This window comes from Asterias rubens, chromosome 19, assembly GCF_902459465.1.
Source record: "Asterias rubens chromosome 19, eAstRub1.3, whole genome shotgun sequence".
Taxonomy (NCBI): Eukaryota; Metazoa; Echinodermata; class Asteroidea; order Forcipulatida; family Asteriidae; genus Asterias; species Asterias rubens.
In genome coordinates, this window is record NC_047080.1 from 5,329,710 (window position 1) to 5,347,280 (window position 17,571).

Genomic DNA, 17,571 nt, shown 5'->3' on the forward strand with positions numbered 1-17,571 from the left:
GGTTTCGCCGTCACCGGAGGCTCCGCCGTCGGCAGGAGGTTTACGTTATCGCAACTAAACCCTACCCTCAATTATATAGCTCACTAAGGATAACTTTCCGTATGGCGCCACCACTTTTTCACTCATTTTTACAAAAAGGGATATATCAATCAGGTAAATTAGATACTATATTATTTTATTTCGAATGAAAAAGTGGTGGCGCCATACGGAAACTTTTCCCTCACTAAACCCAGTAACTGGGGCGATGTACTCCTTTTTTCGAAATTTTGACATTCTCATAATGTCAAAATTTCGAGAACAAAAAGGAGTACAGCGCCCAAGTTACTTGGTCTTTAGCTCACCAAACCTGATTTTGTAGAAATTGCATCCCAAACATCTTTGATCCTTCGTCAAGTTATATGCTCAGAAGAGAGTAATTTTGTGGCTTTTGCGTACATTATTCTTGTGGGAAAACTCACAGAATGACACTGTCGTTCCCCATGTAAACACAGTGCACTGTACACGTGAGTTTTGTGTACAAGTCGAGTTGGTCGTTAGAGGGTAAGAAATCGTGGGTCGAGTAGGTCATGAAGCTGATCGATCGAGACGATTAAGGCCGAGTTGGCAAATAAGCTCTACCACTTGTTGATGGGGGGAGAGGGGGAGGGGTCATTTATAAATATGATAGCAAACTCAACGAATCAAAACAAAAACCGGACGAACCCAAAAACACAAACATGTGTTTCTTTTAAGTTGTCCTTTAAAAGAATTAATCGCACAATTACGAAAAATGTACATCACTGAGTCGACATACACTGTCACCCTGTTCAAAAATGGTTTGATCCGTTGGGCTTCGTGTGTTTTCATTAAAAGTTTTGTGCGGGTCAATAAACTTTGAAAAGGATTTTGTCAATGTCGGCTCGCAAAACCCCAGTTAATTTCAAATAAGAAATCAAACTCAAAAACCCAAACCAAAGAAAGTTCGTACAATTACAAAGAGAGAAACAAAACATACAAAAGGCCTAAGTTGTTAATAACAAAAGTAAGTCCCCTTTTATTGCACAGGATGAAGTGTTGCTATCTAAGAAAGTGCAGTCATTTTATGTAATTAATTTCTTAAAGGTGCTACCACTACCTTCCTTGTTTTAGAACAAAAAGGTCAAAGGTCATAAATAATCAAAGACTTACCCTGTAACTACAACTACGAAGTCCATTAAATTCCAGCCGTTTCTGAGATACGAGCCTTCATGTAGTACTAAACCTAATGCGGTTATTTTGATCGTCGCTTCGAGGCAGAAAATGGCGAGGAAGTAGATCTCTGTTTTTTCCTGTGGTCGCAAGAACAAATGTTAGAAATGAAAATCGATTGTGATAAGATATTCAAATTTCCTTTCTATAGACAATATATCGAAAAAGGCACCTGCATCTATTGTTTGGTATCGATTTGTGTTTCTTTTTTACTTTTGACCTATGTAATTTATGTATGGGTGTTTGGTTTGAGCTCAACGCGAGAGTAACCGTTTGGGCTCACGCTTATAAGCTTTGCTTCTTCCCCTTAAGTATCATAAAAGTGTATTTATTTTCAACTAGCTTAAAAGCAGTGGACACTATTGGTAATTGTCAAAGACTAGTCTTCACAGTTGGTGTATCTTAACATATGCATAAAATAACAAACCTGTGAAAATTTGAGCTCAATCGGTCATCGAACTTGCGAGATAATAATGAAATAAAAAATACCCTTGTCACACGAAGTTGTGTGCGTTTAGATGGTTGATTTCGAGACCTCAAGTTCTAAATTTGAGGTCTCAAAATCAAATTCATGGAAAATTACTTCTTTCTCGAAAACTATGTCACTTCAGAGGGAGCCGTTTCTCACAATGTTTTATACCATCAACCTCTATTCATTACTCGTCACCAAGAAAGGTTTTATGCTAATAATTATTTTGAGTAAATACCAATAGTGTCCACTGCCTTTAATTGTATTTATTGGAACATGTACATATTAATGCCTGTATTAGTGTTGGAAACAATAAACCTTGAAACCTTAATTTTAGTAGGAGTTTGATGATTATAGCAACTTGAAAATCGAAAACCAATCGGTTATTAATAAGAAAAGTTAGGAGTGAATGGAAAAAAGATTGGGACAAGGTAATCAATGTTATTTCTATCGACAAATAGAAAAAGCAACACTGTATAGTATCGATTGGTGTTTCTTTTGGGGTTGATTTTAAGTAGGATTTGATGATAGTAACTTGAGAATCGAAAACCAAAACTAAACCGTTTATTGATAAAGAAATCGGAGCCTAACAATCAGTGTATTCATGAAGTAACAATGCTTGCATGCATTGGTCAACAAAAATGATGGAAAATAAAACTTAAATCAGAATGAGGACAACGGTGGGAAAATCGTTCATATCTTAATATAGACTTATACTTTCAGCTATATTTTGATATAAGTAATGTGGTTTGTAATGTATTTTACACTGTACATAATAATGGTAAAATATAATTTATTGTATTTTTTGTATATTTTTATGTAAAGGCCAAAATGAGTTTTTCTCTCATCAGCATTTCTCACCATAGGACACTATCGGTAACGGGGACTGTCCAAGGCCCACACTTCGTGTATCACAACTTATATATAAAATAACAAACCTGTGAAAATTAAGGCTCATTCGGTCATCAGAGTTGGGAGAAAATAACGGGAAAACCCACCCTTGTTTCCGCACGTTTCGCCGTGTCATGACATGTGTTCAAAATAAATCTTTTATTCTCGATATCGAGAATTGATATTGTTTTAATGTTTTCTAAAAAAGTAAAGCATTTATTGGAATAATATTTCAAGGCAAGTCTTTCACCATTACCTTCTGTAAACCCTGTAAGTTATTTGTAAATCTGTGAACTTTTAATTTTTTTTCTGTTCAGAAAGTGTCCAATGACTTTTAGGTATTGCCGTCATGGCCATTGATATAAAATAAATAGTATGCTTCTGATGACATGTGAAGTTCTTATATATAAAAAAAGATTGTAACTCTAAGCGAACATTATTTTAAGCTTTAAAAAGAGGTTCGATGTGTCTTTCGTTCACTATAGAAATCGTTTCGCGGTCTTGTTTTCCTAAGAGCACTAGTGAAAGGGTAACAAAACACAGTAACAGCGAAACAGAAAATGTATATGGTTAAATGATTGAAAAAACGCATGCGCAGCATTAACACCTGGCCATCTGCGGCTTGGGTTTTCACAGATGCCTTCAACGCTGGCGTTGAGTCGTGACGAGTTACTCAAACAATACACTCAATGCCATGGAGGTTACATCCACAAATTATCATAATAACATTCATAAAAGCTTCCTTCGAAGTTACGGAAGATTCATTTGGGATTAATCATCTTATAAGAACCTCGATGAGATTGTTTGAGATTAGGGAGAGGAATGATGAGTCAGGTGGAGACAGGATGAATTTTCCTTGAGTAGGGGCTTGTGTAGCCATACTGAAAATTATCCATCATATAGATTGTCGTATAACCATGCCTTCATGATGTAGAGGGCAAGTTCGAGCGACCATTTGATTTTGTCAACTACTACAGTCAATGTTCCATGGTTACCTAATGCTTGATACACATCCTGACCAGGCAAAATCGCCAATGGTCGACAATAGTTAACTATAGTCCCTTGATCGAACTTGCTCCAAGGTCCTCATTATCTGAAATGGGCCACTGTTTTTTGCCCCCACCCGCATTTCAGAAAAACACCCATCTTGTTAAGGCCGCTCATGTACCAGAAGACGCGAAAACTATACAGTGGAATGGGTGGTACTAAAGCCCGAATTTTAAACAACATGTCGAGTCATTATGTAATAAATGTTTGCAAATAACCATTATTATTTGATAATGAATATGGTTACACGACATCAAATGATGTGGCCAGTCAATGAGATTCCAGTCTAACTATTACCCTTTCTGCTGTGAAACTGTGGTGATTACTTTCCTGGAAAGTGAAAACCACCCCTTAGTCTTTGGAATTCAACCGTGCATTTCCACCACGCATTTTTGTTAATGAGTTTTCAGTCCGGCTTTCTAAATTCGGCTTGCCCTAATCGTTTACAATCCTGATTTAATCATCCTTAATGGAGAGCCAAATTTACTTGCAAATGGAACCTTCACTACAATACTAGTCGTCATTAGCATTGCTTAATTATTATGCGACCATTATCTGCAGATAGTTTTAGAGTACGTCCAACCAACGGTCAAGTGATGATTATTGCCCCCCTTCACGATCTTTGGTCAACTCGTCATGCTGTATATATGGGCAATACCGCGTTCACGAATCGTTATAACCTTGTCGTGTCCCCTGAAGCTATGCACGGAAGAGGTCACGATATAATGTGGAACGTCACGTGGCACAGTCTTTGATACATTTTGTGACTTGGGAATGTCTCCTGGGTTTAAACGGCGTTCTTGATTATAAATAAGTTAAACAAACATGGCCTTGTCTACAGCAGAGTTACGGGAAACCCCAGGTGTTTAGAATACGTAGAAAGGTTGGAAGCTATAGCATGCATTATCATATTTATTATTATAATATTTATTGACTGAATTGAAAAGGTTTCGTTAAAATCAAACATTTACGCCATGTTGACAATCGACAACCGATACACCGAGCTTGTAAAGGTTGATGCTGATTCGCAGTGCCGGCGAAGCGTACACTTTCAAGTTGGAAAACAGAAAATGGCGAAAAGGTCATAATATTACAACAAGGGCTGATAGATTTCTCGTTATTAGCAAAGGAAAGGTGGCACCTCAACCAAAAAAAATAACTAAAAAAATGTACTGCAATATTGTAAATCGGCAGCAAGGTACCGTGTACAAACAATGGCCTAGTCCGTTGCCTTAAGGGCCTCAACTGGCCTAGGGCTGCAACATAACAAATCACCCGATGTATAATATATTTAAAAAAAAACTAAATATTATTCATTTTCAGGGCAACTCTTCGCTGTAAAAAAAAAAACCTATAATTTATATGATGATACCTCACATGGATAATTTAGGCAAGAGTAATTGGTGGTGCATGTATACAAGTTCACGGTTAAATTAGAGAGGAGGTGAGCGACCGTAGCCTCTGTAGTTAAGTTCATGGTATGGACCGTCTCGCTTCGGCCTTAGAAATACCTCACACCTAGAGGTGTGCTAAAGTGCAAATGCGGTCAAATACAGTTTTTAATATAATTTGTCAGTAACCATCTGAGGTGTTCATCAATGTCAACGCGTGGGAACTTGTACAAGGATGTTGCAATAAAAATAACTTATAGAATCAAATACAAAATGTTATGATGTTCATTCATTTGGATATCGACATCATGAGTACCTCCCTTGTTTGTCTGTTAGGGAAGTTTGTTCGTTTGTTTGTTTGTCCGTTCGTCTGTATGTTTGTTCATTATTTTGTTTGTTTGTTTGTTTGTTGCTGATGGGTTATTGTTTGTAACATGATCAATTAGAACTTCAGCTATTTTTATTTCATTCACAGTTTGCATGCGTTTGGATGTTTCTGGATTAAAATTTAGTAGAACTGAGAGTTTAGGTCAAAATGATAAAAATAATCCAAAGATTGTTTTTGTAGCACCAAGACTACAACTTCACATTTTCGTTTCATAGTTTAAGTTGAAATACTTGACGTTTCGTTCACATGGCTTTGATAGTCTTCATCGGACTTTAATGCAAGTCCAAATTTGGCTTTCTCTTGAAGACACTGACCACACTGATTGAAACGTCAAGTTAATAGGGTTATGATTTTAATATACTTACAAGTTCCAACGCCATTGGTGTCTTGTCTCCTTGTGGAAGATGGACCTCTAACGCAAGTACCACGCAGTTGGCAATGATGGTGGCAAGGATAAGGTACTCGAACGGAGTGAGGAAAAAAACAGTTAAGGAAAACAAAAACAATATTCCACAAATATTTCAGACATTAATAAGTTTGAGAAATCTCTCGAGGCATGACAGTGGTCCGCTGAAGAAGTGCGGCAGTGTTGTGTATTTCTAATTCACGAAATAGTGACAAAGCTGTTGGATAAGACTTCATGGATACAACTTTATCATACTGCCTCCATCTTGGCCAAGGATCCTCGTTTTGAATAATCAAAATGATTGCCGATAATAATTTTGCAAAAAGGAACCAGACTATTCTGTTCCCCCAGCCTCGGTTTTGGTAACATTGATATCAATGGGAGAAATTCAAGATAGCTGTACCATGATGAAGGTCTAACTAGCCAGGCTGGCCAGTCTCTGAAACAGTAAAACGCTTTATATTTTGTCTTCTTCCTTTCTTAATTATGTTTCTTCACACTGGGGAAACTGTTATTAACTTTAGTTCTAGGTTGTTCATTATGAGGTGAAAACATACACATGGGAACAAGCTTATTCATTATTTCAGCTATCGATAGATATTAATTGTCATTAGGATCATGTAGATATCCAGAGCACACTTGTCAAAACGTTGAAAAATGATACACACTCATTTCTTCTTAAAACCAGCCTAGCCCAGCGGATCGTATTTACATTTATCATCGGTAATCTAGTCTCAAAATTAATATATATAAAAAAATGTTTATTTACATTAAAAATTCATCTTCTAAAACTGCACACCGTTTTCATGCAAACACTATGGTGCATGAGGTATTCATATAGTATCGTGTTATATTAGACCTAACAACAAACGATGATAAATAAATCGTTTTATTGTATAGACGAGTATTGATTATTGTATATTGTTTTCTTTTGGTTTAGACGCCTTGATCAGTTTACTGGAGAAGTGTGCATTATAAATCCATATTATTAAATACAGTAGAAATATTTTGCCTTTACTAATAAATAAATAAATAAATAAATATATAATATTATCTAAATTCTGTTGTCAATTTAGGCAGGTAACATGACAAAATGGCTATTGACAAATATAGCAAGTAGTATGGCCCCAATTTGTTTTATACTCCCACACACATGCACTCATTATCAATGCAGGTTGGGAATTGTTTAATTAATCAAAAACCAAAGTACGGATTGAAATTGACAAACTATTATACACATAATGAATGTTTATGAGTGCAATGGTGCGAATATGTTCATGAGTTGAAAGATGGAATGTACTATTCAACGAGGCGGAGCCGAGTTGAATGGAACATTCCAGCTTTCAACGAATGAACATTTCGCACCATTGCACGAATGAAAAACATTCATTATTTGTTTTATATAACATCCAAGTAGATCTTTGTCATTTTGATTAAAAGATACAACTTTCAAAACAAACAAAACGTAGGCCTACAATTTTTAATTGTAGAAGCCGAATGTTAAGTAATTTTACTACCTTGCAGTAACACTGCTGCGTTATCAAAGACACGCGCACGCAGTGATATGTGTTTACTCAGCTTTTTCGTTCCATCCGAAAAGTACTATTGCACGCTGGCAGCGTGCAATGGTACTTTTCGGATGGAACGAAAAAGCACGGTGAGTGACTCAGCGTGCAATGGCACTTTTATTTGCTATCACGTGACGGACAATCCTCCAATCAAATGGCAAGGATCTGCTTGGGTGTTATATAAAATAAATTATTAATTGAATAGTTAAATATGCCCCTGCACTAAAGACCCAATGAAACAAGAAGCAAATGTTTATCTCAAAGGGTAATCGAAAAGTTTACGGTTTGCGGCAACTGAATTTTTTGTCTACAATCCTCCGATAGTCTCAGCACAAGCCGATGGTCTATTCAAACGGCGTGCCAGAGAAACTATACCCGTTATTACTGCTGGTTTCACGTCTCAATTTCAAGAGATATATCACTTTAGGGGAGCGTTCACTGAAGCCTGACCAACCCATGTCGCCATGCCAGTATTTGAATAAATTTGCATAATTAGCTCCGGTTAAAAGAAAATCGATACACTGAGTGCCTACTCATTCGAATTATTGGTATCGATGAAATCGTCCGGTCGACTTCGAGTACGAAGAGTTGTATGATCAAAAGCGTGTAGAAGACAAAAACTATAATAAATGTACACGTTAATGGAACATGAAGTGACCAAACCCCAAATAAGCCACTTCTATGAAACTCAGTCGTAAATTACCCAACCATAGGTATAGTTATAACACCCACGTATGCATTCGCCCCGGCTGATTCCTCCACGGCATAGAAACTAACCAGCATATATTCACTCATTATACGTAATTTTCAACACATCAATCACACAACACATGCAGGTATACAACACAATGTATAGGAGCAAACACTGGCAAATGTTGTCATATTTTTGTCCACAATGGAAAACAAAAATACATTATTGCGCTTATTTATCTGGACCTGTAAACATCTGTAAAATACCACATTATTAATATAACAAAACTGACAACTTTCATTATACATTTTAATTAAGTTGTTTTGTCATTTTTGTCCCTTCATAAACAAGACTATATTATAAATAGTAAACATCGTTACATATTATTATATTAAACGGAGATTGAAAACAGGTGGTTCAATATGCACTCTTGCCATCAATCAATTATGAATGTTCAAAAGTTCTGGGAAATTTCTCTTACACAAAATGTGTCAGCTAATCCAGGCTAACAAACAAAGTCACTACATTGACCTTTTTATGAAATAGGGTGGCCGCTATAGGAGTGCCCTGTTTGGTTTGGGTGTTTACAGACAAATTTACGCAAAACCTAATGGTGTAATGTGTTCACCATATCTCAAAATGGCTTTTCTTATAGATTTCCAAACGTCGGGGAGATTTATCTTATAAAAAAGTTTCAACTAAAGCCAGGCTTGTACACAAAATATCATTATTAACGTGTGGAAAATTCCACTTGCTCACTCGTGATATGAAGCTTAAAAAGCTATGAGAGGTGATATTTTGGCTTTTGAAGAGGATAATACTTTCTGTGAGATATTGGTGTAGCTTTTAGGCAGATGTGCATGAGAATTGGACTCGTGTATGAGACGAGGAGAGGTTCAGGGGAGAACAACATCAGTACACACTGGGGTCAAGAGAAAATTGACTCCCTCGTTAGAGAGGTCAATTTAACAGAGTCAGGGTCAACGTTGACATGACGTCTAACTAATGTAATTTGCAAAAATCCTATCAACACACGTCGATGTGATTTTAACTGTTTTATGGTAAGGAGGAACATGGACTGGGCGGGTCTCTACCCACCCCCTCATTTCTCTGAAATACCATTTCTTGATTGACACTATTGCTGTTGCTAAATGACGCTTCATTTCGCTTTCAAAGGCTGAGAGAATGGCATTATGACTGGTGATATTAGGTACTGTCTGATGCAGAAGGTGTATGGAGATGTTGAGTCACGGGGGTGCTACTCTTATGGGGTCCTGGGGGAATCTACAGGGGGCGCTATCCTTGAAAGGTACGATAGGATATTCATAGCCTCCTTACTAACTGTAATCTGAAGTTGATGCAAGGTATCACCCGGACATTGTTCATCTTAAAAGAACACGTTGCCTTGGATCGGACGAGTTGGTCTTTAAAAAGCGTTCTGTAACCGTTTGTTATAAAATCGATATGGTTAGAAAGATGTTGTAAAAGTAGAATACAATGATCTACACAAATATGCCTCGAAATTGCGTGGTTTTCGTTTTACCTCGTCGATTATTTATGGGAGTCAAAAATTTGACTCCCATAAATGGCCGACCGTGTTAGCTCGCGACGTAAAATGAAAACCGTCCAATTTTGAGCAATACTTGTGTGGATCATTATATTCTACTTTTAAAACATCTTTCTAACCATATACATTTCATAACAAACGGTTTCAAACGCTTTTCATAGACCAACTCGTCCGATCCAAGGCAACGTGTTCCTTTAAAGGGACACGTTGCCTTGGATCGGGAGAGTTGGTCTAAGAAAAGCGTTTCAAACCGATTGTTATGAAATGCATAATGGTTAGAAAGACATACACGGCACGCCGTTCACAAAATGGCCGACCGTGTTAGTTTGCAAAGTTCGCAAAATTTCGAGTCATATAATAGTGTGGATCATTACAATCTACTTTAACAACATCTTTGGAACCAATATGCATTTCATAACAAACGGTTTCAAACGCTTTTTATTGACCTATTCGCCCGACCCAAGGCAACGTGTCCCTTTAAACTGTTGACAATAAATCTATGTTCGTGTCAAACAATACACTTTAATAGTTTGTGTTTAGCCATTTATTTAGCCCCAAATATGTTCAGCCCCACGCATTATAAAAGAGTCGAACATCTTATGTTTAAGTATTTTGAAAATTTCATTTAATTAGGTAAACACGCTTATAAGTAATAACAACAACAAATAATAGTTTTATGTTTAGCGCACATTAACGTTTTTTCTTATTTCAATCGCGTCCATCAAAATAAACAATGTATACGATATTTTTACCGACTTTGCAGTATCTTCATGGAAATCTTTGGAGATTTGGAGTGAGTTTTATAATCAGTGATCTTTCAGATTAACAACAAGCACAAGGTTTCGATAATTAACAGTGTTAAGCTTTTGTCTTTGTAGAAAATAAAGGATACTTATATCATGTTTACCCATAATGTATTCTGATTAGGTTTTTGGTTAATGATCCTTTTGTTAATTAACGAGTAATTAAGTGACCTCATATATTTAAGACTTTGAGATGAGAGGGATCAAGTGATCAGGATCTTGCCAGATGAGTCAGGGGGAAAGAGTGGAGACTGTACGCATCGTCAACCATGCCTGTCCTCCCTTCTTCTTTTATCTATTTTAACCTCCATGATAAGAATAATCTAGTATTCACCACCACGTAAATGAATCATTCAGTGAGTTGGCTGCTGCAGTGATGTAGTTCAAATGTCATGTACGTGTACATGAGACATGGTAGCGACTTATGCACACTAAAGGATGCGTCGCCGCCATGTTGAATTTCAACTCGCTTTTGCAGCTTTCTTTATTGAACCTTTTCATAATGCATTGAATAAATCCTGCATGATAGGATTGTAAAAAGAAAGCCTTTTGTGTTGCCATTTTGCGCTAGTCGTCTTATAAAAACATCTTGTACAATTTCCCTGTGTGTAGGCTCAGAGCAATGGCGTGTTTTTCTTCGTGAATTGAGTAATAATGGTAAAGGCAGTGTATAATGGACGTGTACACATCACCCAGTAAGAGCAAATGCCAAAGTTGAGTGGAAGGACTCCGGAACAAGGCTTGTCACACTATCAGACAGCGCAGGATTTTACATGAATAGATGAAAACAGTGTCTCTTTGATATTATACACGAGTAGAGAGTTTGACGCATTGCTGCGTGGATGGTTGCCGTAACATCATAGAATATGAACAGAGGACAACTCATGCTTAAGTGTTAGCTAAGCTGAAACCTGGTCCCAATTCCATAGAATTGCTTACCATGACATGTTTGCCTTGATAAAACAGGATTACCAACCAAATTTCCACGTGATAAACAAACACTAGCTGAATATCAGTAGCCCCCCCCCCCCCAGCAAGCAATTTGCAACAAATTGAGATTTGGCTGGTAATTCTGTTTTTATCCAAGAAGAAATTTCATGCTTAGCAGCTCCAAAAAATTGGGCCCTGATCTTACCTTTACGTGGTGTATATAATACCTTTGATCTCTAAAAATACAGCTAAGCACACAAGCTTAAGTCGGTCGAGTTGGTCTTTGAAAGGCGTTTGTAACCATGTGTTATAAAATGCATGTGATTAGAAAGATATTTTAAAACTGGAACATAATAATCCACACAAGTGTCACTCGAAATTACGTGGTTTTCCTTTTACCTCGTAGACTAACACGGTCGGTCATTTATGGGAGTCAATTTTTTGACTCCCATAAATGGCCGACCGTGTTTGTTCGCAAAGTAAAAGGAAAACCACGCAATTTCGCGGCAAATATGTGTGAATCATGGTATTTTACTTTAAAAACATCTTTCTAACCATATGCATTTTTTAACAAACGCTTTTCAAAGACCAACTCGACCGATCCAAGGCAACGTGTTCCTTAAAAGTCAAATAATTTCAACTCAATATACCCGAGTCCATGTTATGTTTGTAATGGTGTGTGTGGAATAATAACAGACTTTCATTTTAGGTGAGTTCCAAAGAGAAATAATTGACAGCTAATATCGATCTGAATATTCCCGGTGTCAACAGAACACATTTGTTTAATTGCGAGGTCTCACAACCTTTTTTGTATTGCAATGTACAATCTCAAGGAGAGTGTGGTATAGGACATGATGTTATATCATCACACGTCAAAGATACATGGTGTGGTATTTATATTATACCGGTAGGACTATCTAGCATTGTGTATAGGCATGCCAAGGTTCCAACGCCTTTCGTCATGTATCAATGCACTTATGTTTGTTTTAAAACTACCAGTTCTGTATTCAAGGCTCTGTTTTTGCTTTAGAGTTACATTATTATACAGGTAGAATACGCAGGACAGTTCTGGGAGAAGTCTCTCGAATTCCGAAAAATCTACTCCGCGGTGGTAGAATATTACAAGTTCTCAAACGGACTTAATCTACCCACCAAGTATAATGATTATGCCGCAAACCAAATATATATAGATTGTTTTTGTTTATGTAGTTGTCTAAAGATTGCAAAAAAAATCGCATCCTTTATGAGTAAAAGTGGCTTCTACATTCTACAACACTATCAACATCTTGGCTGCGCACATATTTGAAACAGATTAATTTTTGTAATGTCTGAGCCTTCGAGACAAGATCAATTTAATCTTAAACGTGAACTGACGTTTTTCCTTATGAGTGAATCAAACTAGAAAACTCTAGCTGCATAAATTAAACGCTCTTGAGAACCCACATGTGCCACATTTTTGTAATTGTCCTAGACTAGCTTTTATAATTGATCTGACCAAACATTTTGAAACAACAAAACATGTGAAGTTTAAGTTCAATCGGTCACGAGTCGCAAGAAACAAAATGGACAAAGCGTGACATGTTTTCATTGTTTTCAACATTGGGTTTTATACTTGAAAGATCAAACCAATTGTTTTACAAATTTCTTAAAAACTATTGCATTTCAAGCAAAAATATTTCAAAGGGAGTTTAACACCAAGTCCAACTATACCATGTACATAATGTGCAAATCTGTGAAAATTTACGTTTTTATCATTTTTTTGGTTCGCGGTAAACAACAGTGTATCTACTTGCCAGGTAGAGTTTGTTCTTAGAGAAAATTGTCTTTCTGTATTACTCCGCGGTATGTAGAAGAAGAAAGTCAAATTCCTCTAAAGAACAAAATCTACCTGATGGCAAGTAGATACACACATGGTGTTACCGCAAACCAAATATATTTTGATACCTCACCATGCAATGCCTCAAATCCTGTTGTTATTCTTCCCAATGTTGCACACCCTTAACGTATGCAAATTATAAAACCAACCTTGATATTATACAAAAACAACCCACTGCTTGTTTGATCAGGCTAAAATAAAATCAGCCCCTTCCGGTCAGATCTAAAATATCTCCAACTAACCAATCTATTAGCCAACGTTCAACACAGGACCTTAGATGCTCTAACCTATTACCATGGTAACAGACTGAACGACCTCAGCCTGAAGCGTCTGCTAATAGTGAGATTTAATTCATTTATGAAGGGTGGTGGGTATATTTGGTTTCTTCAATCGGAAAACATAGTCAGTCTTTCTGGCATTTCGACGATTCGTGAACTGCCCTGGGAGACGCTTCGGGTTCTAGCGGTGTAGATTTCCCGCGCGTTGTCCTTCATCCCACTCAAGTCCAAACAAATAAATCGAGACTCATAAGTTGAATAGTCTGGTACTTACATTAAAAACACCTGATTCACTAGCATGTGATGCAGGGAATCTGACCAAAATGATTCCTACAACTTGCAAAATGGCCATTAGCTAGGCACTCTTTGCATGACGTTGCAAATTGTAGTGCTTGGTGCCCAGATAAGAATCTATTTACTATATAAGCACGTACATCGGATAACCCATTTTTTTCATAAAGACACGGGCAAGAATTTGCACAAGCAATAAACACCCCGACTTATTGCATGAAAACCAACACATCCACATCAGCATTATAAGAAAACTACCACAATGGTGAGTTTCCTCGACCAATTGGGGATCCATAAATGGGCATCATGATATATCTTATCTAAAAAGAGAAAATTTGCGGTAACACCATGTGAATATCTTATCTTTGTTTAGTAGTGTTGGTTCAGAAAAGAACCGGTGGTTGACGACTCAACGTTTCGATCATCTGCAGAACCAACACTCGAAAGAGATACCGCAAACCTATCTTAGTTATACTTCATTTTCCAACTATGCAAAGTTCCAAATCCTACTGATATATCTATAGTCATGCACAGATAGGCCTAAATAGCCAATCTTAAGAATCACTCTGAAAAACAAATATTATAGACGCGATATTGGATTGAATGGACAAATATTATTCATTTTACCAGCTAAGCGATGGACTTTAAACAGGACATCTGTGTTCAATTGTTAAATTTTGAAAATTTGTTACTTAATAATTTAGTTAATTATTTTGGTTCTGTCAGTCGTTGAGGTAAACTTTTTGTTTCGGCTTTCAAAAGATGCATGTTAAACAAATTGTGTATACTGATCTTTTCAACGAGCATATTATTTCTATTTTGATCAGTATGTAAATTAACCATCTGACGTAATTGGGTCAGTTTATTTGATGGCCGTTCTTTCATAAAGCAGATGCACTTGGATGTAACGATCGGTAAGAATGCCATGTATGTATGAGCCATGCATCACGCGTGGTAAACCTAACACAATGAGGGGTCTACTAGATAAAAAGAGAAAAGAGAAATCGGTAAAAATGCTTCCGTATGAGTGGTTCTAACACGCTAGATGTCCTCGGTGGAATGACGTGAAGCAATGGTGCGTCGATAGGGACAATGTACGAACATCTACCAGCACGTTCTAATTATAAACCGTGGGATTTTATGGGGGTGTTTTTCAAAACAAAATGACTGTGTTGGTATGTATTAACATGAACGCAAAGGAAATTGCTGTTTAGTGTTTCGTGTTAATGCATAAGATAAAATGGCGCCCACCCCTCATTATTTATGCAGTATTTCTTTTAATTTTCGCTGAATGACAAGCATCATCCTAACACCAGTTCAGACACCATAGTGCCTTCCAGTGGGCCTATTCTACGAAACTACCGAACAAAATGGCCACTTAAAAGACCTACTTGAACGAAAATGGCAAGTCGTGATCTTTGCTGAATTTAATTTAAAATAATTTTAATCAATAAGGAAATTGAGTCACAATGAGTATAAAAAGATTGTAATTGTGTACAAAAAACAATCATTTCAAATACACTTATCCAGTGCTCAGTTACGTCATCAACTACATGCAACAAACATAGCTAATGGTCATAGAAGAGTTTTTCTCGAAGGTTAATATAAAAACATCCCTCCTCTTTAAGGTAAAGTCCCAAGACGTCCAATAGGCTACTTGGTGATCTAGGCTATGTCAACATTACTGATACTCATCCAATGAAATCATAACACAATTTTTCCTTGAATTTCAGTCAATAATTAAAATTAAATTATATCTACAGGTTTCATTTAATTTTGAGGCGGGAAAATCTACATTTTTCTAGCTAGATTGTTATTCACCACTTCGATACATTCCATCAACATTGGTTAATATCTTTGACTTTAAAGCTTATAGAATGATAAAATAATAAGAATAATTAAAAGAGTATTTCGACTTACCATTGTAAAACAATCCACAGGAAGCATGAAAAATAACTTTAAAACTAGAATGGAGTTTAACAAATGAAGTTTTTATTTAAAAGGATATAGCCACTCTGTTAACCACTTGGCACATCTTCGGATGAAATTCTGCTCGCTGAAGATGAACAATGATCTATTGCTTGTGACCATAGACATAACAAATCCTGCTGGTCCCTTGAGCTTCTTTCCCGACCCCCCTCCCTTGCCTCCTCCATGGGCCGGTGACGTCCCATCCCCGCCGAAGCCAGCTATGTCCAAGGCATCCGAGAACGGAGAGGTGGGCCCGGAGGAGAGGGCGGCCATTCTGTGCGGATCAAAGAGAAGGCAATAAGAAAGATGAGTTGGTCAATACGGAAGTCTTAAGACACAGTGTCATCATTCATTTCACTGCATCTTTTAGTTTGTTAAGTCACACAATCAAACAGCATGCACGTTTACTACATCAAGATCATGTATACAACAGCTGACATTCAGGTGGGTATATGGATGTACTCCTGTTTTAATATTCACAGAGTTTTTAATCTTTTCCTCTCGTCCGATGTGCACATCAGTTCAATCTTCATGCAATGACAATTCCTAATCCTAGCCGCAATTATAAGAATCCATTTTGAGATGTTATTCCTTTGGCCATGGTCAAAACACAAATTATATTTCGATTAGCAAACGATCGTTTGTCCGTCTATACAATGTACACGCTACAGAACTGTAGGGAAACCGTTCAATATGATGCACACAGACACCATACACTATTCTCTTTATATTGCTCCGACCTTGCTCTATGGTATTACTTTTATTCGCAGTGCGCACCTATGTCAAGTAATACATATTTATAAGTAATTTATGCGGGCATCGGTTCCACACTAGTCAATATGGAAATACGTGGGGTTGTGTAAACGTTAGAACAACCTAGTCTATGAAGAACACAGGACTAGCATGCAAACAGGGGGATTAATGACATAGCTACGACTGGGAGGCGATACATATAGCGCCCGTCATGTGCATAGGGCTATATTTTGCTATCTTCTGATGAACTCCGTGGGTTCCCACTTTATGTATGGACACTACGGCGAAGATAACTGTTTTAGATGCCGTGTCCAATTATTGTCTGCCCATTAATGACCAACCTCGTATTAATTGTGGACAAGTGCAGTGTCCTCTTTGCTTGCTACAAAGTCTATGCTAAATGATAAGCTCCTGAAATGGATAATGCTAATTTTGTTTCCAGGGAGGATTATTTCATTTCTTTTAAGGTGCATTATTTATGATTGTATTATTCCAAACATGGTTTTTGCCTTGGTAAACATCTTAAATGGGTTTTGGGTTTAAAACAAATATCCAACGCCAGTTTTCAAAACATGAGATATAAAATATGAGCTGGACAGAAAAACCCCAGCCTGTTTTGTTCTCTTTTGCTTTTTTTTTTCTTTATTTTCTTTTTTTACCTCTTAGTGACTTCAAATTTCGGCAGGTCGATCATTTTATAATATCGAGGTAATTGGGTGAGGTGTTTTTTGACCCATAAGTTTCTTCCAATAAACACAACTTGAAAAGAAATAATAATGTTATCAGCTGTTAGTATAAACAAAACGTTTGTTTTAAAGCCATAAGTTTGAGAAAAAACTTATTTGATTAGAGTCAGCATAAAAAAAAATGGTTGAGAGAAGATGAACTACTTAAAAATACTTTTTGTGAAACAAAATTTATGTTGCCATTTTGAGAAATATGAAAATATATTATTAGAAAATGCAAGTTTAATTTGATGCGGTTAGTGTTAATGAAATGATAGAGCATGCAGATATAAAGCTAA

General features: G+C 36.8%; 1 protein-coding gene across 12 annotated transcripts in view; it reads right to left on the minus strand.

Annotated features, from left to right (window-relative positions):
- The window catches only part of LOC117303065 (voltage-dependent P/Q-type calcium channel subunit alpha-1A-like), a 126,227-nt gene that overhangs the window by 96,506 nt on the left and 12,150 nt on the right, over positions 1-17,571 (minus strand). For all 12 annotated transcript variants that reach the window (XM_033787128.1, XM_033787125.1, XM_033787122.1 and 9 more), the window contains exons 2-4: positions 15,832-16,068; positions 5,779-5,884; positions 1,168-1,307 (exon numbers count right to left, since the gene is read on the minus strand). In XM_033787128.1, the coding sequence (XP_033643019.1) occupies positions 1,168-1,307; positions 5,779-5,884; positions 15,832-16,068 (483 nt within the window). The remainder of the gene's footprint in view (positions 1-1,167; positions 1,308-5,778; positions 5,885-15,831; positions 16,069-17,571) is intronic.